The sequence below is a fragment of the Juglans regia genome, chromosome 7 (genome assembly GCF_001411555.2).
Source record: "Juglans regia cultivar Chandler chromosome 7, Walnut 2.0, whole genome shotgun sequence".
In the NCBI taxonomy this organism is placed as follows: domain Eukaryota; kingdom Viridiplantae; phylum Streptophyta; class Magnoliopsida; order Fagales; family Juglandaceae; genus Juglans; species Juglans regia.
This window is the reverse complement of record NC_049907.1, coordinates 46,447,364-46,474,252: the sequence shown is the minus strand read 5'-3', so window position 1 is coordinate 46,474,252 and position 26,889 is coordinate 46,447,364. Positions and strand designations below refer to the sequence as shown.

The 26,889-nt window shown below is 34.8% G+C and overlaps 2 protein-coding genes and 1 long non-coding RNA gene across 4 annotated transcripts; 2 read left to right on the top strand and 1 right to left on the bottom strand.

Annotated features, from left to right (window-relative positions):
* The first annotated feature begins 3,740 nt into the window (after window positions 1-3,740).
* On the top strand, window positions 3,741-5,315 carry LOC108998339 (protein LURP-one-related 12-like). Its single transcript, XM_018974867.2, has 2 exons — window positions 3,741-4,091; window positions 4,684-5,315. The coding sequence occupies exons 1-2, from the start codon at window positions 3,867-3,869 to the stop codon at window positions 5,074-5,076; spliced, it is 618 nt and encodes a 205-aa protein (XP_018830412.1). The 5' UTR covers window positions 3,741-3,866; the 3' UTR covers window positions 5,077-5,315.
* A 7,534-nt stretch (window positions 5,316-12,849) lies between these two features.
* Window positions 12,850-13,365, bottom strand: LOC109022097 (cucumber peeling cupredoxin-like). Its single transcript, XM_019004902.1, has one exon. The coding sequence runs from the start codon at window positions 13,363-13,365 to the stop codon at window positions 12,850-12,852; it is 516 nt and encodes a 171-aa protein (XP_018860447.1).
* Window positions 13,366-16,374: 3,009 nt separating this feature from the next.
* LOC109022096 lies at window positions 16,375-22,191 on the top strand. Of its 2 annotated transcripts, XR_004801984.1 has the most exons (7): window positions 16,375-18,010; window positions 18,145-18,243; window positions 18,351-18,461; window positions 18,555-18,858; window positions 19,349-19,492; window positions 20,628-20,694; window positions 21,751-22,191. It is a non-coding gene; the product is annotated as an uncharacterized LOC109022096 (long non-coding RNA). The 2 variants fall into 2 exon arrangements; XR_002001172.2 differs by lacking the exon at window positions 21,751-22,191 and having other exon boundaries at window positions 20,628-21,042.
* Window positions 22,192-26,889: the final 4,698 nt, after the last annotated feature.

The following is a 26,889-nucleotide window of genomic DNA, read 5'->3' as shown; positions in this document are numbered from 1 at the left end:
GTCTCGTCAGGAGGAAAGAAAGATAGAAAGATTGAGAGGATAAAAGGTTGAGGAAAGAAAAACTATCGGGAGGGAAATAAGAGATGTGAAATAAAGGAGAGGAGATGTGACGTATGGCAGGGAAGGGGCAGATGATAAAGGAAAAAGACCAGACCAGTTCATGATGGTGTCTTTCAGATGATTTTGGGTCTAGACTTCAACTTTTCAAGCCACCATAAAAAGATAGATCTGCGATTGTCATTGTATAGTGATGATAAGAGACTATGAAAGACTGTAAAACAATTATATTATAGTGGATTCTACTGTCCCTAATGACCCGTGAACGTAGACATTATGTCGAATTACATAAGTTTGTATGTTTAATTCTCTTTATTTTTTCTGTATTTATTTCCATTCACTGTCATGATTATATGTACGGATCCATACAACTGCACTAGACGACCGTTGGGACTGCAAACCACACGGATCGGAGCCCGAACTCTCAAAGCTAGTCGAAAATGACTTTTTTTTTTTTTTTCGACCCCTTCGTTATATTTAGGCGTTAACACATAATAGTGTAATATGGCAGGAACTATTTCTCGTGCGCAGAAGTCGAGATCGAAGTCGGGCTTTACATGATGAAAAGATGAATGTTCAGCATGTGCAAACAACCTCGGTCCATTTTTCCACTATCATGGCCACAAGTGTCAACGAGGTTTTCGAATGTTAGACATATATATCGAAAGTGCCAGGAACAAGGAAAATGGTGCCGACGTGATTAAGCAGCCAATTAGAGACTGTTTACAGATGAGAAAAAGTCTTACATACAGCTCACCCGATCTTACTGCTCCACTTTGGAGCGCTCTCGACCGGGGAGGAAAACGTAAAGATCGTGTGGCGGTGGTCGACCACGGGTTTGACACTTTTGTTCCATTCTAGCTGCTTTCACCTATCGGATCCATCCCATCAGGATCTCTTATCTTCTCATTGCAATGCAAGTTTTTTTTTCGCTTCTTCTTGTGAAAAACATTGCAATGCAAGTTAATTGGACCTAGCCAGCCACTTTCGTACTATTAATGCACTATATCAAATTAGACTTGGTACGCGAGACAATATCTCAAACACCTGATGTACACTCAACATAATTTCCAACTGTGTATAATTTGTGTGAGTTAACTTGTAACTTTTTGTCTATGAAATTTAACGTTTAGCATCGATTTAAATAAACGTAATGATATTTGTAATAATAGAATATGTAATTTTTGCATACTCCTTTTTAAAAGTGGATATATAAAATTACATAAAGTGAGCTTTTACTTCTTAACGGAATTTTTATTATTTGTTTTCCAAAGCAAACTAGTTTAAAGTAAAGTACGTGTTAGTGATTAAAAAATTGTGGAACAACGAACGTACCACTTCAGCAATGTCTCAGGCCAACTCTAGTCTCTGTCTTCCTACTCTCTTCTACGAAACTTGCGTTCAAAAGAAAAAAGGAAAAAAAAAAAAAATCGTCGGAGAGAGAGGTTTCAATGTGATGCCAATGGGTTCTTGGAAGCAAAAATGATCTGCACACCGGCACTATGCACGGGTCTCATTGGCGTCTTTCACGGGTGACTTTAGACAGTGAAATCACTGTTTAAAATACTGTTCTTGTGAGAGGGACCGTACAGATTTCGTGCACAGTGCGAGTGCTTTTGTTAGAAGATGTGGCAAATAGTCAGTCTATTCAGTGGCTCTACGGCCACCGCTCCAGCTCCCGCTCCCATTGAGTCACAGAGATGAGATGAGATGAGTTGACATTAAAGTTAAAAAGTTGAATAAAATATTGTTAAAATATATTTTTTAATATTATTGTTGTTTTGGGATTTGAAAAAATTGAATTGTTTATTTTATTTTATGTGGAGATTTGGAAAAGTTGTAATGATGAGGTGAGATGAGATGAGATGAAATGAAATGTTTTTGGAAAACAAACAAGGCCTAAAGTCTTGAGATTTATTTATTTATATATATATTTTAATATTTTAAAATATTTTTTAAAAAATAAAAAAATCATAATATTATTAAAAAAATACATATTTAATTATTAAATAAATAAAAAATAATAAAAAATTGGGAGCGCTCAGCTGGACATATATAATTTCCGTTCTCTACATTTTCTATCGTAAGAAACCTCCTCAATTTCTCACCCATTTTTTTTCGAAAGGAAGAAGCTCAATTCATTGTCATTCGCCAACATTGTTATTCCCCCGTGCCAGTAGTACCAGCATTGTTGTTCTACCGATCCATCTAAGAACTAAGCCAAACAATCGTTCCTTGTGAACTTCAAATATATCTTGATGGTAAAAAATGTTACACACAAATTAAGCGGAGCATAATATAAAAAAGAGTAACGCTAAGTACAAATTTTAAATAGATAAATTTTATATAATTTTTTTTATAAAAATGTAGGTTCTACTAATAAATAATAATTTTTTTTAATATTTTTTTAAGTAAAATCTACTTTTTTACAAGAAATTGCATGAAACTTATTTATTTAAAATTTATACAAATAATTTCTCTATAAAAATAATACTCTCCAACAATAGATAAAAACCCACTCGTTATTATACTATATCAATTAATATAAACAAAGATGATAAATTTAGGATTAAAAGTACATTTGATAAATTATAGAATACTTCAAACATAGTAATACTAGATATAAATTTAAAGTCATGATTCATACTAAAAAGATAGTTGAAAAATACTTTAATTACAAATAAATTATATAAAATTAAATCTTTAAATTGACGTGACTAGATGTAATTTGTAAAATTATAAAATTATTTTTATTGTAAAATAGATCTAACGAATCATATAAAATTATATTAGTTAGTATATTTATTTTCGTATAATTTTTTTATTTTTGTAAAATTTTTTTTTATACATTTTTATAGTGATTTCTACTTTTAAAAAAATGTCTATATAAATAATTTATCTTCCCAATAATAAGTGGATCCGAGTTGCGAGCAGCGAGGCAACGCAGTGTTAGCAAAAGCAACCGAGTTCAATGTATTCGAGTCACACCATCTGCATATCTGGCTGATAGGAATAATGGCATTCGTGTGGCCCTGAGCTGCTTGCTACTAGAGTGCTTAACTGCTGGACGTGATTTTAGATAAAATTCTCTTTTTTAATTTTATTTAATGTTTTTAAAAAATATAAAAAAAAAATCAATACACGAATACTTATTTTCTTAATTAATAAATTAAAAAAATTAAAAAATAAATAAATAAATATATGAACAATAAAAATAAATGCACAAATAAAACTAAGACAGGTTTAGGAGATGAGATGAGACACAAAATTCTCATCTCATCATTACACATTTTTCAAATCTTCATATAAAATATAATAAATAATTCAATTTTTTAAAATTCTAATTCAAATTTTTCAAATTTTAATATAATAATAATACTAAAATATAATATTTTAAATATTAAAATAAAATATAAAATTCTCATTTCATCTCCCAAACTTATCCTAAATGCATGAATGAACAGAACGGTCAATGAAAGAAAAAATAGAACGTCATTGTTGCATTATTCCCCTCCACATATATAATTTATATATATATAAACGGAGAAGGCAACTCTTAAAAAGAGAGGGAAAAAAAGAAAAGAAAAGGGTCGAACCCACTGAACCGCGTCCCACGTGTAGAAATACTGAGTCCCGAGTCGTCACCGTGTGTCCTCCCTATATATCTTTACCAGCAGTAAATATCTATCCTCCCAACATTTGCATTTCCACGAGGTCCAATTCACAGATACCTCGAAGCCCACAAAGAAGGAGACCGTTCCGTCGTTGTGCATAAAAAATTCTTCGGAAATTTTTAGAGGAAGCCGGAAATGAAACAAGGTTTAGTTGTGGATGCTGGGTTTGTATATAAGCAAGAGACCCAGCTCACTGTTCTAAAGACCTCTCTCTTCTTTGCCAATGATGGGTTCACTGTGTATGATCCCAAAGGCGTGTTGGTCTTCAGAGTCGACTCGTACGGACCCGATACCCGTGACAGGGGTGAAATCGTTCTCATGGACGCTAACGGAAGGTGCCTCCTCACTGTCAGGCGAAAGGTAATGAAGCTTTTTTTTTTTTTTTTTCCTTTCTTCTTTCATGCTATGGACATGTCAGATATATAATTTTCTGGAAAGAAAAAAATCCCCCAGTTCGTTTCTGATTGATTTTCATTAAACGGGTGCGGTCGGATTTGAATCCTCTCTGCTAGGAGGGACTGTGGTAGCCGATATGTATGAACATGAAGTGAGCCTAGATGGGTTTTCTCTGTTTTTCGTATCCTTTAATGGGTACCGATTTGATTTGAGTTAACTGAAATGTGCTACTCATGACTCGTTGCCTGAACGGTGCCGAGTGAGCTCGAGCTCGAGCTCGGAAATTTTGCCAATGACAAATCAAAAGCACCTTAAAATTATCGTTTCAATTACCGAGTGAACCGGCTCGGTTTGGATCGATGATATTAATTCATCCATCTCATCTTTATAATTTTTATATAAATAATTGATCTTTTTCAAGTTTTAAAATAATAATAATAATAATAATAAAATAATATTTTATTTTTCAAACTTCTAACTCAATTCACTGCAAACCAAACTCCATCGACTCGTTGATTCTGAAATCCTAACTCCAAGGACTTTATTGTTGAAACAGAGGCCGAGTCTGCACAACCGGTGGGAGGGCTTCAAGGGGGAGAGAAGGGAGGGCCAGAAACCGATCTTTAGCGTGCGGAGGTCATCGATCATCGGGCGTTCGAGCGTGAACGTGGAGGTGTACGAAAACCAGGGGGAGGAGTACCAGATCGATGGGAACTTTCGACAGCGGTGCTGCACGATCTGCAATGCCGAGAAGGAATCGGTGGCTGAGATCAGACGCAAAGTGGATGCTTCCACTAATGTGGTGCTTGGCAAGGACGTTCTCTCTCTATGCCTCAAGCCTGGCTTCGATGGGGCTTTTGCCATGGGGTTGGTTCTTGTTCTTGATCAGATCTACGGCGATGATGCTGTTGCTGAGAGTGTTCAGGTGGAGCCGATCACAGAGGATTAGTAGTAGTAGTAGTAGTAGTTTTTTTTTCTTGGTTTTTTGTTTTGTTTTGGGTTTAGTATCTAATGTTTGGACTCTCATGTCGTTTGATAGGGAACTTCTTGTCTTGGCTCAAGATCTATATTAATGTATCGTACTTAATATCTCGAATTTAAAAAGAGATTACACGAAATACCATGTGGGGTTGGCTCTGGCACTTCCAAAACTCTCGAATTTAATAAATTAAGCTGATTATATTCTCAGCCCCAAGTTGATCTCATATTTTAAGGTGCATGCAATGCCCTATTGCACATATTTAATTAGAAACAAATGCTGAGTCTTATGCTTGTTGCACAGTGAAAAATATACCATTTTTCATGGTTGTGCTTATCAAGAAAGAATAGTGCTTGTTTTGTCCAGATTTTGGAAAGATATATATAGAGTAGCGTAACTGCATGTTGGTACTGGTGCAAAAACACACAACTTCAATGAATTATCTTTTCATAACTGCATCCACACAACACGCTAGCTAAGAAGTTCCTAAAGTTTCCTACAAATTAATATCTTTTTATTTTTATTTTTGGGTTCTGTTTTTCTTTATCTACAAATTGGAATTCATTAATGAATCTTCGATCGATTGATGGCTTAATTAGACAAGTTGCAACCTGGACCGTATGCAACGGAAAATACTTTTCTTGGGTGTCATTATCGTTATATATAAACCACCAAATTATTCAACGTACAATTTGTTTTCCCGTTAGCATGCAGTAAGGTCAACTTAAAACATCTAGCTGCAAGTATATAGGAAACGGACGTACAGGCATGCGGCAGATATAGAGTTGAGTTTATCTTCGGAGAAATTAATGTTCGATTAATAAATTTATATATTGGACATATTACATATATGGTAAAAGTTTGTGTAGCGCTCATGGATTGGCTGTCCATGCATGGACCACAAGCTTGATGCCTTCATAAGACTGACTCCGAAAACCTCTGGTGAAAATTGTAGGTAGAGAGTCACGTCAGCTGCAGTGCATTTGAATGATTTTAGAGCATTCACGTTGATTTGGTCAAATAGTACATTTAGCTAAAATTTACATAATTAATATAAAAAATACATCACATTGGATTGATCAAATCTAAAATAAGATGGACTTTTGCTACAATGATTGACTAAAGATGGAGAATCGCAATTGATTTACTAAACATTAAAATATTAATTTCTCACTCCAATCAAACATTAAAATATTAATTTCTCACTCCAAGCAAAAATACTATTTGGTTTGTAATTAAGAAATTTAGATAGAAATTTAGATGAATTTAATCAACTATTTTTTGTATATTAGCATTAAATGAATTTTGAAAATATGATTTTTTTAATATTCATTTAATTAGAATATAATTATTATTAATATTAAATTAGTAGAATTATAAAATGTAATGCAAATAAATTAATAAATAATTATTAATTTAATAATATTTTATTATTATATAGAGAGTGAATGGCTAATCTAATGTGAGGATTGAATTTAAATGAAATAAGTAAATGTAAAAAAATGTGATATTGGTTAAATTTTGAAGATGCATTTAGCCAAGCCAATGATGATGCTCTTAAAAAATCCAACAACTTTTCTCATGTTTTAATTGTAGTGATGTCTGCCCTAATGACAATATTGATCATTCTTGTATCTCGATTGTGAGATTCTGACTAATCTGAGAGTACTCAAATTCCCCCTCATTATTGTATTTGCTATGGAAAAAAAGAGAAATAATATTTACAGTCATGTGTTTCACAAGTGCCCCTCAAACTCCTCTTGAAAAAAAGTGAGCAAATACAAGATATTCCACATGAAAAAAATTAATTTTTTAATGATGAACTTCACTCTTTTTTAAAAGGAGCGCGTGTGATAACCCATATGATAAGGATAAAAGTAGGTGGTGTATGAGATTCCACACTATTTGGGAAATAGAAGTTATTGCTTTTTATAATGTTCTAATGAAACTCCAATTGTATCATTGACTAGTCCTTTTGGAGTATACGTTATGTGATTTGGGTCTTCTATTGAAGTGTTATAAATGGTATCAGAGCCTATTCCAACAAAAAATATGGAATTTGAGCCGTGCCATTTACAATGGACTAGCTCGACGAGGTTGTCTAGAATTTAAAAGGAAGAGATTGTGATATCCCATATGATAAAGATAATGGTATGCGGTGTATGTGATCCCACATTACTTGGAAATGACAAATTCTTACTCTTTATAAGGTTCTAATGAGACTTTAATTGTATTATTGACTAGTTCTTTTAGAGTATAGATCACCATGTAGTTTGGACTTTTCATTAGAACGTTACAGTGCGTGCACTGCATGGCGCTTGCACAATCCATAACTGTATCTAGCTAGCATTACTCGGGGGAAAAAAAGTCAAGCTCCTCCCAACTCATTTTGGGATTTTTTTTTTCGCAGTGGAAAGATGGTTCTGTACATGGGAAAGGCAGCTTTCATGCACCTAGTTAATTTCGTTTAGAATTTCTAAAAGCTTTAGACATTGCATTAGTCCTTTTCATCCAAGAATATGGATCTCCATTCCACGAGACTCGTGGAACTTTACCTCCTAAATAACCAAAAGTAACACCGACTGTTGATTCGTTGAAGCATGAAATATTAATTCTAAGAAAAAAGCTTACTTTATAAGTTGGAGGGTTCAAGTAGAACACATAAATCTATCCTGAAATTTACATCCACCCAATTACATGGAATTCTTTAACACATCTCCCATGCATGCACGTCCAGCTCATATATACTAAATTAAATTGGTATTGTCAATATCTTAGTTTTTCTAAGAATAATATTGTTCATTTCCGGTGTAATGCATGGATAGTATTAATAATCTATTTAGTGAAAAATATTGGATATTTTGGTCATTTGATTTGTTAAAATATAATGTGAAATGATCATAAATATTGTTTATATTTTATACAAAATGGATATTTCCACGACTCATGTTGTTATTGAAAACTGATAAATAATTTTGTCTCCACCCACGTTCGTAATACTTTGTCCTCGATCTAAATTTAATTTGTCTTTGTTAATATGTGACTTAATTGATTTATTGATTTCGGTTTTTTTATTTTTATTATTATTATTTATATATATATATATATTATCTGCCAGAATATTAACGTGTTTCACTTATTTATCCGTCATTTGATGCCATATGAAAGGCTAAGATCTATGCTGACTATGCTTAAAATGATGAATAAGATTGTTCAGTCTCAAATCAACGTGGGTAGCGCATTGATCACAAAATAGAATCAAATTCAAGCAAGCAACTTTGAATGAATCCAAGCTAGCTGTAGATGGGCGTGCAGTAGGTTTTACTTTCTATGGACGGTTGTCGACGTCGTACGTGCATGGGCCTAGACTGTACAAGTATATGAGCATTGCTACACAACCCCTACCACACTCCACACTCCATATTTTTTTAAATTTTTAATAATTTTTTTTAATTTTTTTTTGAGTTTATTTTTTTAAATTTTTTTAAATTATTTATTCATTATTTATATAATAAATATTTAATAAAAGAAAAAAATAATAAAAATTAAAAATAATATAGAGTGTGGAGTGTTAGGAGGTTGGGAAGATTTTTTGCAAGTATATATACCACGCACCCGAAAGCTGGATTCCCCGCTTTTTATTAATTGTCAAGGTGTCGGAACTCATACATGTTCTGTTTGATGATCTACGTACGTACATCGTTTTCAGCTCTTGATCAATGACAACCCGGCCAACACGATAAAAGGACATCCGTTGAATACTACAAGAAAAATGAATTTTTGTGATCATTTAATTACGGTAAAAAGATTATTTATGATCAAAATAGACTCATTTTAACTGTAAATAATCATTTTATTAGAATTAACTGGCCACAAATAAATAATTTTCTTGTAGTGGAAGTTATATATGAACGAAAAAAAAGAACAAATTAAGAAAAAGAGATACCGTTTTCTTATACAAACAAAAAAGCTGTGGCACCTTCTAATTGTTTAACGTTAATAATCATGCAGGTTTAAGAATCTTAAACGTGTGAGTTAGATTCTTGTCCAACTTAATTACGTAGTTGCAAGCTGTCTAAAAACAGTGAAAACTACTGATCATTTAAAACAAAAAAGATTTTGAAGTTGCTAATCGAATCTTACAAGTTCGACGAACGCATGAGTACGTGGAACGTGCATTGATCTATATATGCGCAAGTTTATCTTGATCGAGAGAAGAAAATGATAAAAAATAAGAAGAAGCTACTCTTCCTATTGGTGGCTCCTGCTATGATTTATTTATTTATTATTTTATTTATTGACTAAGGAAATGTCTTTTAACAATATTATATTTTTTCATGTTTTTAAAAAATATTTAAAAGTGTTACAAAATACATGTAAAAAAAAAAATTCTAATATAACTAATATTGATAACTACCAGAGGGAGCTAGGAGTGGTGGCTGTGTAAAAAATAATGCTAAAGCAGGAAAAAATATCATAAAGTATTGAGTGATTAGAAAATGTATGGCATGAAATAAATTAAATTACTGCATTTTGGATCGAAACTACTAGTAACGGCTAAGTGGTTATCTATCATTTTCAAATTAGAAAAATTCTTCTCATCTTTCACTATTCATTATTCCACTCCCCATATCCTATGAAAAAGTCTCCACACTATATGAAAAATACCCCTACACCCTATGAAAAAAAAATTACTACTGGTGTGAAGTGTGAAAGTAAATAGTGACTAATATATAGAATTTCTCTTCACTTTAATGTTAGACGTGTATATACATATATGTACATATATATAATTTATATGCATGAGACCATCGCAAGCATGTAGTAATATTGGATCATATATATATATATATATATATATAAAATTAGATATTAAAAGAATATGAGATCATGAAAGACATGAGAACATTATATAAACTTTATGTCTTTCATGATCTCATATTCTTTTAATATCTAATTAAGATGGATTTGAAAATCCACTCGATCACTTTTTCTATGGCCTTGCCTCTTTGGATCTGATTAGCAGGTAAATATGATAAAAGATATTTACAATCATAGTATCTATACCACATCCAACAAGATATATATCAGAATTTAGGAATTCATATATATTTAATTATATAAAAGCCAAGCTTTTAATTGATGACTTGGCATTCACCCATACTATTCTGCTTAAGAGCCAATTCATGCAACCGCTAAGAATTAAAAATGTCAGGCAATGCAAAAGGAATTGAAGAACCAAACGTCAAGAAGTGAATACTTGGAACCAAATGCTGACTTTCAATTTTTTGGTATTAAACCCTTTCACCGGTCATTGTGATCTCTTGGAACCAAATACTGATCAAATCCATAATTGGCAATGAAGATGATGGACGATGCATCAACAAAAAACTAACATGAAGAAGATCACATCCTTTCAAAAATGCGAGATTCTGAAACGAACTATCAAAAGACGCAACCCGATAGCATAATTATATAAATCCAAACAATTATGAAACTGTCGCTTTCTCCATAGCATTAGGACTGATAAGCAAGAAGCAAAAAAGAATTATTGATACCTTCTGAAAGCACTTTTCTTCATCGGCAAACAATATCAAAAGAAAACCATCACTCGTGTAACTATTGAAGTAAAACAAGAAACACAGAAACCTTTATTGATACCATCTGAAATCAATTTTCTCGATCCATAAACGATATCATAATAAAACCATCAACAATGGTAAATGTTGAAGGAAAATGTAAAGAAAAATCTGCCCTTTCAGCCAACGATCAACGCAATCAGAAGAGAAAATCCAGATTTCGTAGAACAAAGAGAGATGGTCGAATCTAGGCAAAAGAAATTGAAGAACTCTTGATCAGGTTTTGATGGGAAGCAGAAGAATGTAGAACTAGGGTTTATAAGGCGCGATGATCCGCCATTTGAAGTGCACAGTGTTGCAACACGACCTCAGTATTCTGTGTCACCTGGCCTTCACGCATCGCGCCTAGAAACCCTCAACGAGTCCCTCTCTTGCTCTCTAAAAAAAATATCGAATGAGGGATTTCAACTTGGCTCCGTGACAGAAACTTCATTCTGAAGTTCTGTGAAAAATTACTAATTTCTTTCTTCTTCTTGAGCCTTTTCTCAGATCTTAGATTCTGTCGAACTTCCCATCTAGGTTGTCTTCATTGGGTTGTAATATTTTTCTCTTGAAAATGCGTGCCTTTTTAATTTCCTTTCCAATACAATTTTTGGGTTCTAAATCTTTCAATCATTCCGTGTTAATTTTATATTATTTTAATTTTCATTTTAGGTGTGCCGGGTAGTCGATTGGTGATTGATTAGTGTTTGCTCGGAGGTTCCTGGATTTAAGTAGGAAAATATGGAAAGATTTTTTGTTGGGTGGAGTCGAATTCGGAGGTAAGAGTTGGATCTTGTGGGATCCAGTTGGGTCGGAGGACCTTTTTGTCTGGTTTGGTGGACCAAGTTTTTCATTTTCGGAACTGATTTCCAATGAACTTGGGTTAACATCCAAACGACGTCTTCCAATCGGTTAACCAGGTAACCCAAATGCATGATAAAATAACTGATTGAAAGAATAAACATCTTTTATGACACCGATTGAGAAAAAAAAAAAGGGTTCAAACCATATATATATTGGAAAATTAGTTTTTTTCTTACACTTTCTTCTCTGCTCGCTCTCTGAAATCAATGCTGTTTCGACCATGAGGCCAAGCCATTGTATATTTCTGCATTAAACTGTACTCCGAGTGTAGAGGTGTTGTGGGCCAATTTTTGTTCCAAATGCTGTAACGGTTAGTGATTTATTGTTTCTCATAATGTTAATTTTGGTTACCAGCAAATGCATTGGTATATATGCATTGATAATTGACAATCAATATCCATCGACGGTTATAATTTACACGTATTGTAAAATCTACTACTTTACTTTTATTCTTGTTAATTTATTGGACTCGGTGTACGAAGTTGAAATGATTATATATATTTTATATAGTTGTAGTAATGATTATATATATTCAACTATTTAGATTTATAAAATTTAATATAAATAACAATACGCACATTGCGCGAGTTATAGACTCCTAATCATAATATTTCGTTGGAATTGACATCAATTAATGGCCTTGTCTCAAAGTCCACTTTGTCCAAATTAAGATAGACTTTTCACTAAATAATATTTAATTTGTCATCAGGCGAGCCAGTGGTCCATTCTGTTATTGTAGACTTATATATAATATTCTCATAAGTTTTACCCTTTATCTGAAACTTACAATTAACCAAAAACTAACAAAAATTAAAAAACAAATAAAAAAAATCAAAGGATCCCTTTATTCCTCACGTGCTCAAAGAATACACTAGGCAGTATTTGGTTGATGGAGTTAACTCAACTCATCCCATGCAAACTAATCATTCATGTGACCCGCTATTTTTTTAATTTTTCATAAAAGAGTTAAACTGATCGCAACCTATTTCTATATTCAAACATATATCTCAATCTATTTATATTCAAACAGATCTTAACGAGACTTACAAAATACGACTATTTACATAACAAATCAGATCATCTGAAGCCACTTCAACAACCAAACGCAGCCATAAATAGTTGTACTTCAAACCTCAACCACACTTATAAGTATTACAATCACATAAGTTTAAAACAAAAGAAAACAAGCCATAAAGTGCCCACAACTCAAAACAGCGTAATCATCAATTTGGAATAAAATTATCCTCTTCTTAATTTATTACAATAGGAAACCCATGACAATGGAAAATAATGTGACCAAGAAACTAGCAAAGATCCCGGATGACGAAGAATCGGGTAGGATCTGAGCCGTTGGGCCAGTGAATTGCTCATTGGCTGCCTGATGGGCCGAGCTGTTTTGAGTGCTCCGCCGCCTACGCCTAGTACTTGATCTAGGAGGAGTTTTGGTTGATGGTGGAGTTCTGTCTGTAGGTGGGGTAGCATCTAAAGAGCCTGAGACAGAAATGACAAACTTCTGCCCTGATTGGCAATGCTGTTTGAAGGTGCAAATATAGTAAAGGTTGCCAGCATTTGAGAGGGTTATGTTGACGGGGCTTCTGGTGAGAGTCTCGCCAATCGGGTTGGCAGAACAGCAGGAATCATAGGACTCTTTTGGGATTTGAAGGACGTCATGCTCATTTGTGGAGAAGTTGAAAGCGGAGAGACAAATGATATATCGATCATATATATAATACACATATGTGAGAGCTGGAAGATTATGACCATATGCATGCATATGATCTATAAGAAACTAACCAATCAATATAATAGACTTTTTGTTTAATCATTACACATTAATCTTTTTATTTTCTGTCATGTACACTAGGTTTCTTACACCAATAGATCATTAAGCAATATCATAGTTAGTTAAAGAAACTACTGCTATTTGGAGAATGAATGCCCCTTCGAAAGAAGAAAAAGATATTGTTGGTCAACATTGGTGATAATGGAAAGGAGAAGAAGAAACAAGAAGCAAGTAGCTAGACGGAAGGAGGGTGAAGATGCGCTTGTTTGGCTGAAGGAGAAGGAGAGAAATTTTACTACTAAGAGTGCCTGGGACTGTATAAGAGTTCGGGCCCCCCCTTTACCCTGGGCGCATTGGATATGGCATACTAATCTACCCAAAAAGATTTCTATCATGATGTGGAAGGCTACTAATAATTGCCTCAGTGTTGACGAGAATATTAGTATGGTGGGTGTATCAATGGCCTCTAAATGCAATTACTGTTAAAAGGGTCATACTGAGGATTTGAACCATGTGCTCTGCACGGGGGATTTCGCTAGACACATTTGGCGTCTAGCGGCCACCCATCTAGGGGTTCATATGGCCTCTTTCTGCACTTGGAAGGATCAAACTAATTTTTGGTTTCGTCGTGCGAGTAAGTCTTCACAGGTTAGAACCATCTTTGGCCTTCTGCCCTCTATTATTTTCTGGAAACTTTGGGAGAGGCGCTGTAAAGCCCGGTATGAAGATAAGGCTCACTCAAAAGAGTCGATATGGCACGCTATTAAACTTTGGCTCCGGCGCATCATGGACCAGATCATGAAAGTGAGTTCTCTTTCCACCCAGGACATGGATATTTTGAATAGACTGGATATCCCTGTCATGTTCCCTAAGCCCAAGAGGGTCTGAGTGGTAAAATGGCACCGGCCCCTTCAGGGCTGGGTAAAACTTAATACCGATGGTAGTAGTTTCGAGAACCCTGGAACCGCTGGCGCTGGGAGTGTTATTCGGGATGAGGATGGGAGTTTACTTCTAGCTTACTCAGTTCCCTTGGGTTTGGGTACCAACAATTTTGCAGAACTTAGCAGCTTATTGGAAGGTGTTCGTAGATGTCACGAGCTTGGATTTTATCGTGTTCAAATAGAGACTGACTCTCAACTGGTGGTTAATTGGATTGTAAAGAATAAGTGTCCCATTTGGTATTTAGAAGACTTTTGGGAGGATTTACAAGAACATCTTAATAGCCTGGAGTTTACAGTGAATCACATTTTTTGTGAAGGCAATGTTGTGGCTGACTTTCTAGCTAAATGTGGGGCTGAAGGTTTGAATTCTGAGTGGTCTGATATTTACATGCTGCCTAGCCTGTTGAGGGGCCTCCTCCGCATGGACAAATTGGGTATGCCCTACCTGAGGATATCATATGCTTCGTGCCAGGTTTGTTTTGTGTTATTTGCTTGTCTATTTTTCTATCTCGGTATTTGCATCTCTTTGTTCTTGTGTATTTAGCTTTTTGCAGGTTCCCTTCTTTGGCTTGTTCGGAAGTAGGTTATGTATATTTCTTAAGGCTTGTACGCTATATGGTTGCACTAGTTTTGATGCCTGGGTTCTCTTATTCTAGTTTTAGTTTTTTGTACCTCCCAGGTGTCGTGATTGTAACCACGGTTTTCCTCTGTCAAAAGTGAGGGCATTCAATAAAGAGCTTTACTACACAACCTCCACCACACTCCACACTCCACACTTTTTTAAATTTTTTAAATTTTTAATATTTTTTTTAAATTTTTTTTTGAGTTTATTATTTTTAAATTATTTTAAATTTTTTATTCATTATTCATATAATAAATATTTAATAAAAGAAAAAAATAATAAAAATTAAAAATAATGTGGAGTGTGGAGGTTGTGTGAATAGTAGAAGGTTGATAAGATTTTTTGTTCAATAAAATTAGGGTTCCGTCCTCTTTCTAAAAAAAAAAAAAAAAAAAAAGGTAGCTAGGAATCTTACTTAGAATATCACCGACCGCGAACTTCCTAGTGGCAGCCCAGTTCTCAGATGCCACAGCACCATCTGGTGGAATGCTCCAACCCAAGCTATCTCCCACAACATGTACTGTTTGTGCTCCCGCGCATTGTGTAAACACCACAGCAACTACGCCGAAAACAACCACAAGTGAAGTACTCGTAAAGTACTTCTGCAGTTTCTCCAATTAGCTCTCTCTGAGGAACACAATCTAAAACCAATGTACGCTTTATATGTTGTACGCACCTTTGACACAAGTTACGTACGTAGCTGCTCAGTATGTGTTGTATGTTTGTACGTATGCCTTTGATGATAGAGGAATGCTGTATCACACACCACTGTACATCACACTCTCCACACACCTCACATAGTTTTTTTTTTTCTTTTTTTCACCCTAGCACGTTAGGTGTGCTGGAGCTCATTCACACAGTAGAGTGTGAAGAAGATTTTTTCTTGATGATAATGTGAGGGTTCCCAATGAGCTATATATAATGACGGAAAAAATGAAGAGCCATACCTCCTGATCTTGGACTGATTAAACGGGGACTAGGTTGAGGCCGTGTTGAGGGTGGAGCGGCGATATTATTGCGATCGACCGACCTGGCTTTGATTGATTGAAATGGTGGAGCTAGCCAGGACCATTCTGTACAAAAACGTGAAATGATCATCAGCATGTTGAAACCTAACGCAAGCTGCAAGAAATTAAGTTCGAAAGTTTGAATTGTTCTACCAGCTTGCAGTCTCTGAACCACACATTTATCATTCAATTAGGGTTTGACTGCCACTTTGTTGGACTAGTAACACTTGGCCTGTTAATGATAAGTACGTTATACGAACTCTTTTGCCAGAATTAAAACATCTCTCTTCAGTACTCGTTTAAACTTGACTAGGGAATGCGTTTATATATATATATATATATAACTTTATATATATAAAAAGACTATGAAACGGAAAATTTATTGTTTTAACGGAACTAAAATAAATTTAATGATTTTCCATTTTTCCGTTATATCCGTCTGGGCCATCGAGAATGGAAAATAATGCTTCCAGCACCGAGAGCCTCATCGTATTCATCGTGCTTCGTCTTCCACATAGAGTTCCCGATATGCCTCGTCAATGGCTTATGCCAACCCCCAAAATCTCCCTCGGAGTGTTCAAATCCCTCATTCAGCGTTGCTCCAAAGCCCTATCGCGCCTCCTTTCCTCCACTACCACTGCTAACCATAACACCGATCTTACACTTTCCGAAACATTGTACAAATAATATTAGGTAAACACAGAGAGAAACCGTCAAGCCGCCGCTCACCAAAAAAGTCGGTCGATGTTTCATAGACTCCGACGCCACAGGAGATTGAGGAAAGCTGTGATTTTTATGTGGCTTCTCCGGAGAAGGAAGTGGATTCGGTGATTTTTAACATAATACCACATTGCTCTTTAATTTAATCGGTTCTTCTTTTCTCAATGTCAATGGGATGCGACTTTCCATGCTCTCTCTTTTGATTCAAGTTTTTTGGCTGGACCGCTTCGAATTCGGTCTTTTAATTTATTGTTCTTCCCAAGCACTGATCTGGGTTTGGTACCCTATGTTTCTGGGTGCAGCATCCTAACTTAAAGGACATTGTCCAACCAATAAATCTCCTGAAAACCCAAATTTTTCCTGTACAAATACAGAGATTTTTTTGTTAGTTCTGCTTCCTGAATCTGATAATCTCTGCTACTTGGTACGGTTTAAAAAAATTATTTTGTGATGAAGAGAAGATGGCATTTAATCAGAAAGTTGAGGTTTTTTGCGTTTAATTTCTATGGGTTTTGTTTACTTTTTGTTTGTCGTTCATTTTCTTGATGTTTATGCGTTCAAATATGCAAGCTTTAGATGGGTTTGTACGTATTTTGGTTCTCGTGGATAGTGGGCTTCTAGAATATAGAAGTTGTTTTTTGAACTTTTGTTTCTGTTAATTTTTTTCTTTTTTATTGCTATTTTTAGTTTGGGATTGGGGAAGTCCTCTTGGATTTTACCCCCTGATTTTGGATATCATTTTTTTTAAGCAATCCTGTTAGAGATCACGATGACCATCTATTTATAATGATGATTAAGTGAATAGCCTATTGATCCCTTTTCTTTTCTTGGAGAACTCAAGTATCATACATGCATGTTGAAGTTTATGATACATGCATGAACTGGCAGCTGGCCTGCAAGGTATATCCTTAAGGGATCACCTACGGAGGGACTCTGCCGTGGAGGAACTCGGACACGCACGACGACCTGCAAATGAGTAGTAACTTCAGCAAACGTTGGAGTGGAAACAATGTATTGTAGGCAGTAATGCTGTTAGTAAAAAAGATTAAAATGCATAGCGTTTATTTTTGTTATTGGGTTTTTCTTTTGCTTATGTATATCTGCGTCTATTTTAAAGAGTTGAAGAAATCAGGTCTGCTTTTCATTGTGTTCGTTGATGCACTTCAGAACCTGCATCTTAGATGAAGTTGTTTATTCTTCTATTTAATGCATTCCTTTTGTTTGCTTGATTTCTGATGGCACAGATGCTACTTCACGTTTCTGCTGGTTATAACAGGGTCGAGATAGTCAAATTTCTTCTTGATCGGCAAGGGACATATAAGGTTGAGTTGGAAGCCAAGAACATGGTAAGTATTAATGTAATTGGGTTTTTTGGACAAAGTGCATACATTACAATGATGCTTGGTATTTATTAAGCCTATGCTCACGACTTATTGATCTTGTTATTGATTCCTGAGTGTCAAATTGCTGTGCTTTGCAGTATGGAGAAACTCCTTTGCACATAGCAGCAAAGATTGGGTGCAATGATGCTGCATAGTTGCTTCTTGGCCATGGTGCTATTATTGAAGCCAAAGCAAATGTGCTTTTTCTTATTACCTTATGATCCATTTTTTGAAGAGTTCAAATTAAAAGTGTGATTTGGATTTCTGATGGTAAACTCTATATTGCGCTGTCTTATTAATGCAGAATGGAATGATGCCATTACATCTTGCTGTTTGGTACTCACTTCGAGCTGAAGATTGCTTGACTGTCAATACATTGCTCGAGTACAATGCTGATTGTAGTGCTAAGGATAATGTATGGTGGAATTCAATTGCTTGCCATGATTTTGGCTTAGTAAAGATTCTCCCTTTGTAAATAATTGTAGTTGGTGTAACATTTGACTTGCAGGAGGGCATGACTCCTCTAAATCATCTTTCACCAGGCCCAGGAAGTGAAAAGTTGTGGGAACTATTGAACTGGCATCTTGAAGAGCAGCTGAAGAGAAGAGTGATCGAAGCATGCAGTGAAACTAAAGCTAAGATGGATGAGCTTGAAAATGAAATATCAAATGTAGTAGGTTTGCATGAGCTTAAGGTACAACTACGGAAATGGGCAAGGGGAATGCTTTTGGATGAGAGGCATAGAACCCTTGGGCTGAAAGTTGGCATCAGAAGAACCCCACTTATGGCATTCCTTGGCAATCCTGGATCAAGTAGTTGTTGGCAAGTTTGTTTGTGTCTCATAATGATGTTTCTTTATTTTCCTTCGACACTAAAATTCCTGTTTATATTGCGATGCTACAAACTCAGACGAAAACATTCAAAAAAATAATTGATTTTGATCAGATGGTAATAATCTAGATCATCTCCATATATAAAGGCCACTAGCTAGCTTTATATATAACACAAAAGAAAAGATTAAGACAAATGTATTTAATTTATATATTTTGGTAATTATATATATGTTTGAAAATAACTAATTGATTTAAGAAAACAATATTAATCTTGAAATCATGTACGTATACATGAACTGATTATGAAAAATTATAGTACTTGTTACTTATAATATTTATTTGCATGACTTCAACCAAATTAAGTTAGATCATAGCTTTAAAATAATTAACGGTGATTAATTATTTTAAATAAAAAATGAATTATCATTGAGTAATTTGTGAAATGTGCTTATATATCTGGGATGTGCAGGCGGTGGAGGTCGACTCGGTTATAGAGTTCATGTCGTATCTGTTGAGCTCATCTTCTCTATTTGATGAAGTTTTGTGGTCCGAACCGGATTCCCCCATGTCGGTTATCTCCACTACCTCCCCAATGCCATTTTATTCAAAACAGGTTAGTATGTTTTATTCCGTAATTTTCATTAATCCTTAATGGTTCCTTAATTAAAAAAACAATTAGGTTGATTATTAATCATAATCAAATAATTTATTTATTCAACTATAAATTAAGACCACTTTTGATTTTGTAGGGATAGATATTTTGGTATGCAATGATCTATTTGGCTTACAATGTTTATTTATAGGACCATGTTATAACTTCTATTAATGCTCTTCTTTCATAATATATCACAACATGTAATTATTTATAAATTACATAAAAATTATATCGTTATTTAATTAACAAAAACTATTACGGGCTTATTAATAAAAAATTAGTTCTTAACAAAAAAAAAAAATATATATATATATATATATACACATAAACTAAGCAAACGTGCATTGTACGTTGCTTTCACCTAGTATATATATATATATGTATGAGTAATGCTATATACTATACTCTTATCATATTTTAATCATATTAAGTGGTATGTGTCACATTTATCACCATTATAAAATAAAGAAACATGCAATAAATGATAATTTAATAGTGATAAATATGCTATATCATATTTAGTGAGATGAAAATAGGATGATAGTATGGTGTATAGAATTTTCTTATATATATATATATTATAAGTTTAAAGAAAATTGATATAATAAGTTTGATTACCGATGGATCAGACGGAACTTATAATTAAATAATTAAGGAGGCCCCGCATATAATATATGCCCCAGTTTTTATTTCTTAATAAGATTATTCCTAAATATAAATTAAATGTATTATGTATATATAATTAAAAAAATAAACATCTTTTTGAACTGCTGAAAAAATCCAACACAATTAATTAATTTACAATCTATATATTTTAAAAACAATGCAAAAACATTAATGGAGTATATATAAAGTATGTAAAAGTTTTTTTTTTCTCTTAAAGTTCTCCAATGATTTTCCATTCTATTGATTTTTTTAATTTTTAATTTTTTAATTTTTTTATTGTAAGTGAAATTAAATAGCATTCTATCACAAAATATGAAAAGATAAAACACATTCATCTAAAAAGGTAGACCAGTACTATTCTCCTTTTGTATTTTTTATATATTTTATTTTTAGACTTAAAATGGGATGTTGATGGATTATATTTTAGGGGTGGGAAGTGAAGAAGTAAAGAAAACAGAGCATTACAACCATTCGAAGAAATGACTCAACGAAAGGTAAAGTCTGATTCAAATTCATCCCTTCTTGGTATATATTTTTCACACTTATACAACCACAACAGTGCAGTATTTATAGGCATTATATGTCCTATATTTACATAAAGAAAATGATAAGAAAAGACTAGTATTCGGTTACAAAAGTGTTCGAGAATCTTCCTCCATTCCAGCACGTTCAATGTGTGAGTTGGTTAGGAATGCAGTGCAGAATATTCCAGTAATGCTGAGTCACTATTTGCTCCTTTAGGAAGCAGGGACCGTCCCCCGCTGCCCCGCCCCTGCATGGCAAGTCTGCCCCGCATTTGGCTCCCCTAGCAGGGGCGGGGAGGGCCCAACCCCGTCTCGCATATCTCCTGCCTGCACTAATATATTTTATTATAAAAATATATGTTTATATATATTTATTCAATACATATTGTTTGAGTGTGAAACTTGGATTGTGAATGCAATCTATAAAAGGACCACTCTATTATATTACAATTTACGTAAAATATGTACTAATAAATTTAAAAACTACATAAACTATAGTTATATTTACAAATTTAAATTTACAATTCGAGTCAAAAAATGTATTTTTAATTACTTTTAGACCCATGAATAATTTTTGAAGCTAGTAGACTGCAATTCATCATTGAAGTGGGGAGGGGGGCGGGGTGGGGGCTACCTCGCAATGTAGGGTGCGGGTAGCACCCTATTATATTTCCCAATTTCCAACCCCATTAGTAATTGAAACATTATTTTGAGAGGTTTGCGCAGCTTAGAAATTGTATTTGGGTGGCTTTACGGCCACCGCTCCCTCCCATTGTTAGTTATATTATCAATTTTTTTGTTTTTGTTTTTGTTTTTTCTTAAATATATTTTTAAATACTTTTAAATATTTTTTAGAAAAATAAAGAAATACAATATTATTAAAAAAAAAAAAAAAAAGAAATCACCGAGCGGTAAGCATTTTGTTTTCATTATATTTCAACTGGAATTACGTCTCTTGGGCTGCAATGTTGTTTAAATTGTTCGGGAGCTAGCTGAATGTTGTCTGACCCATTTCTAAAATTTAAGATAAATACTGCAAAGGCCCACGACACCCATTTCATCTCGGCTAAAAAGCTGTGGGCCTGCAAGAGTGTGTTCGGTAGGACGGATTATGGAGTAAGCTGCTGTCCAAGTAATTCACCTTCATGAGGAGTAATAAATTTTACTCTGCTTCTTTATTTTTGCACGTGTAAATAGGAAGGTAGTTAACTTACTATTATTGTACTTTGGCAAATAAGGGTTTAGCAACAGCTTTGTATATAAAAGCTCAAGTTCATGTAATTACATAACATACGATACAATACAATAGAATATTTTTCCATCTTGGAAATTATTTCTTCTAACATGGTATCAGAAGAAATTAGGGTTCATTTCTAGTTTCCTCTTTAATGCAACTTTCCTTTCGATCATGGCTGAAAATACTAGTGAAAATTCCACTCGACCTCACATTAATGTTGAATCTGATCCACGGAGTCCCTATTTCCTCACCAATTCTGATCATCTTGGAGTTCTTTTGGTGAGTGAGAAACTGAGCAACAGTAATTACCATTCGTGGTCTCGCTCAATGTTTCTATCCTTGAAGGCACGAAATAAGCTCGGCTTCATCGATGGATCTCTTCTTGCTCCAGCCAGGGCTGATGTTCTGTTTCCTTCTTGGAGCAAATGCGACACCATTGTGTTGTCTTGGCTTCTTAATTCCTTATCTTCGAAAATTGCTCAGAGTGTAATCTATGTTGATTCCTCTCTTGCAATGTGGCTCGAGTTGAAGGAACGTTTCTCTCAAGGTAACGGACCTCGGATTTTTGAATTGCAAACTGCTATTTCTGCATTACGTCAAGAACAGAGTGATGTTAGCACATATTTCACAGATTTAAAGGTACTATGGGATGAACTTTTGAATTATCAACCATTACCTATTTGTCATTGTCATGGTTGCACATGCAATTCCTCAAAGATTTTTGCTCAATATCATCATCAGTCCTATGTTATGACATTTCTGATGGGACTCAATGATGTTTTTGACAATGTGAGAGGTCAAATTTTGATGATGGAACCTTTGCCTTCCATTAATAAGGCATTTTCTCTTGTTGTCCAAGAAGAGAGACAGCGCCTTGTTAGTCATCGAACTCCTCATTCTACTTCTGTTGAATCTGTTGCTTTAGCTGCTAGATCTGAAAATTCTTTTAAGAATTTTAAAGGCAATGCACGTAGCAGACTTCTATGCAGTCATTGTGGTCTTGCTGGACACATTATTGACAAATGTTTCAAATTGCATAGTTATCCTCCTAACTACAAGTTTAAGGATAAATCCAAAGCTGGATCTGTCTCAGCTAACTCTGTTCAACAGTCCTCTATGGTTGCTGATACTTCATTCAACAATTTACCTATCACTGTGGATCAATATCAGCAATTATTAGCCTTACTCCAACCATCTCCTTCTACTGTCACTCCATCTGTCAATATGGCTTTGGTTCCCAATTTTTCAGGTAACCTTACTTCTTTTTGTCTTGCTGCACCTTCTATTAGTTCCTCCTCTTGGATAATTGACAGTGGAGCTTCAGACCACATGGTCCATTCTACAAGCCTATACACCAGTCCACCTACTGCTGTGTCTAATTCAGTTCAACTACCAAATGGTACATATGCCACTGTCACACACATTGGTGACATTATTCTGAGTCCCACCCTTACCTTAACCAATGTTCTATGTGTCCCCACTTTTTCATTTAATCTCATTTCTGTTAGCAAGATCACCCAATCCTTAAACTGTTGTCTAATTGTTAAAGCTGACAAATGTTTCTTGCAGGACCTAGTCACTTGGAAGATGATTGGGATGGGTGAATTGCATGATGGCCTCTACAAGTTGACTATTTCAAACCAATCTGCTTTACACAGTGCATCTCTTATCCCTACTTGTGTTTCTGTCCAATCTAATGTAGCCTTGTGGCATTTTAGATTAGGACATCCATGTTTTTCCAGATTACAACTTTTGAATAAACACATTCCTCATTTGTCTTCTAAGTTTGATTCATGTACCACTTGTCCTATTGCTAAACAAAAACGTTTGCCTTTTCCAATTAGCAATAATAAATGTTCTGCTCCTTTTGATTTAGTGCATTGTGATATATGGGGTCCAATGTCAATTCCCACAAAAGAAGGTTTTAGGTATTTTCTTTCCATAGTAGATGATTTTTCTCGAGCTACTTGGATTTACCTAATGAAATCTAAATCTGAAACTGGTTTCCTTTTGCAGTCTTTCTTTGTTCATATAGAAACTCAGTTCTCTACTAAAATCAAAGCCCTTAGGTCTGATAATGGACCTGAATTTTCTCTCAAATCCTTCTTTGCTTCTAAAGGAGTCCTTCATCAATTGAGTTGTGTTGCTACTCCACAACAAAATTCTGTTGTGGAGCGTAAACACCAACATATTCTCAATGTGGCAAGATCCCTCCTCTTCCATTCTAAAATTCCTATCTGTTATTGGGGAGACAGTGTGCTTACTGCTGTCTATCTCATTAATAGAACACCAAGTCCTCTTCTTTCCAATAAAAGTTCTTTTGAACTTTTATATCATAAAGTTCCTTCTTACTCACATCTTAGAGTGTTTGGATGCTTATGTTTTGGCTCCACACTTTCTCATAATCGATCCAAATTCTCTCCAAGAGCTATAAAGTCTGTTTTTCTAGGTTATCCCTTTGGTGTTAAGGGTTATAAATTGTTGAACCTAGAGACTCAGATTTGCTACATTTCTAGGGATGTAGTATTTCATGAAGATGTGTTTCCTTTTGAAACTTCTTCCTCAACACCATTTCAAACTCAAGATTGTTCTCTTCCACTTTCTGCTCCAAACTCTGATCTTCACCTTCCACCTTCAATTCTTTTTTCAGATACCAACTCTGGTATTCCAGTCACTTCCCCACCTACTCAGTTTGATCCTCCAGGAAGATCAACTCGAGATAGACATCCACCTTCCTATCTTCAGTTCTACCATTGTCAGCAGGCTACTTTGCAATCATCTCCTTCCCTTCATCAACAAGCTGCTGGGTTCTCTGCTCAGATTACTTCTCATCCCCTCAGTAAGTTTTTGACTTATAACAAATTATCTCCTTCTCATAAGCATTTTGTTCTTGCCACTTCCACTCTATTTGAGCCTAAGACTTTTTCTCAAGCTATATCTTATCCTGAGTGGAGACTTGCCATGCAATCTGAAATATCAGCATTAGAAGAGAATAATACTTGGGACTTAGTTCCTTTACCTGCTGGAAAACACCCTGTTGGTTGTAAATGGGTGTATAAATTGAAACTTAACTCAGATGGCAGTATTGAGAGATGTAAGGCTCGATTGGTAGCTAAAGGTTACACTCAATTGGAGGGTTTTGATTACCATGAGACCTTCAGTCCAGTGGCTAAACTTACCACAGTTAGGCTTTTTCTGTCCATTGCTGCTGTCAAGAAATGGAACATTATTCAAATGGATGTGAATAATGCTTTCCTGAATGGTGACCTCCATGAGGAGGTTTATATGTCTTTGCCACCTGGTTTTGACAGCAAGGGGGAGTCTAATATGGTTTGTAAACTTAAAAAGTCATTATATGGCTTAAAACAAGCCTCAAGACAATGGTTTGCCAAGTTTTCCTCAACTTTGATAGCTGCTGGTTTTACTCAATCGAAATCAGATTATTCCATTTTCTCTAAGATTGAAGGCAACTCAGTCATCATGCTGTTAGTCTATGTTGATGATATTTTAATAGCTAGCAATGATGTTGCTTCTATGAATTCTTTAAAAGGATGTCTGAATGATCATTTCAAGCTAAAAGACTTAGGCCCTTTAAAGTATTTTTTGGGCCTAGAGGCTGCTAGATCTTCTAAAGGAATTCATTTGTGCCAAAGGAAATACTCTTTGGAAATTATTGAGGATTCTGGCCTGCTTGGTTGTAAACCAGCAAATTCTCCAATGGAACAAAATCTGGTTCTTAATTCCAGTGATGGTGATGAATTGGAAGATCCTTCTCAATACAGAAGGTTAATTGGGAGATTGATCTATTTGACTATTACAAGGCCAGATATTACTTTTTTTGTGCAAAAGTTAAGTCAATTCATGCATAAGCCTCGAAAGCCACATATGGCAGCAGCTCACAGAGTAGTCCAGTATATCAAAAACACCATTGGTTTGGGTCTGTTTTTTTCTGCTTCTTCCACTGATTTTCAACTTAAGATATATACAGACTCTGATTGGGCAGCATGCCCTGACACAAGGAGGTATGTTACTGGTTATACTGTGTTCTTGGGGAACAATTTGATCAGCTGGAAGTCAAAGAAGCAGCACACAATTTCTAGATCTTCAGCAGAATCAGAATATAGGGCAATGGCAGCAGCTGTGTGTGAAGTGATTGGGTTAAAAAATTTGTTGACAGATTTTGGTATTAAGCACTCTCAAGCTGCTCTCATGTATTGTGATAGTCAAGCCGCAATTCATATCTCATCTAATCCAGTTTATCATGAACGGACCAAACATATTGAATTGGACTGCCACCTTGTGAGGGAGAAGCTACAAGATGGGATTATCAAACTGTTTCATGTAAGGTCTGCTAATCAAATAGCAGATGTTCTAACTAAAGCTCTCGGATTGTATCAATTTAATCATCTCATTGGCAAGATGGGACTAGTTAATATATATAGTCCATCTTGAGGGGGAGTAATAAGTTTTACTCTGCTTCTTTATTTTTGCACGTGTAAATAGGAAGGTTGTTAACTTACTATTATTGTACTTTGGCAAATAAGGGTTTAGCAACAGCTTTGTATATAAAAGCTCAAGCTCATGTAATTACATAACATACGATACAATACAATAGAATATTTTTCCATCTTGGAAATTATTTCTTCTAACAAGGAGCAAAAGCTCTAGACGAGACTTTTATATGTGGACTTTAGCTAGGATTACTTACACCCTTTATCACCTTCATGAGGATTTGCAAATTAAGCGAATAGCTATAGGAATTTTATGTCCTACATTATTCAGATACATCTCATTCTGGCCGTACAGATTTTCGCTTTTAAGAATGGGCATAGTGAATGAATTAACAGGTTATTTAATAGCTTGGTCACTTTTTTAACATATTATATATTGGGAGTACTTTAGGCTCTTTCTTTCTTTGTGGGGGCCAA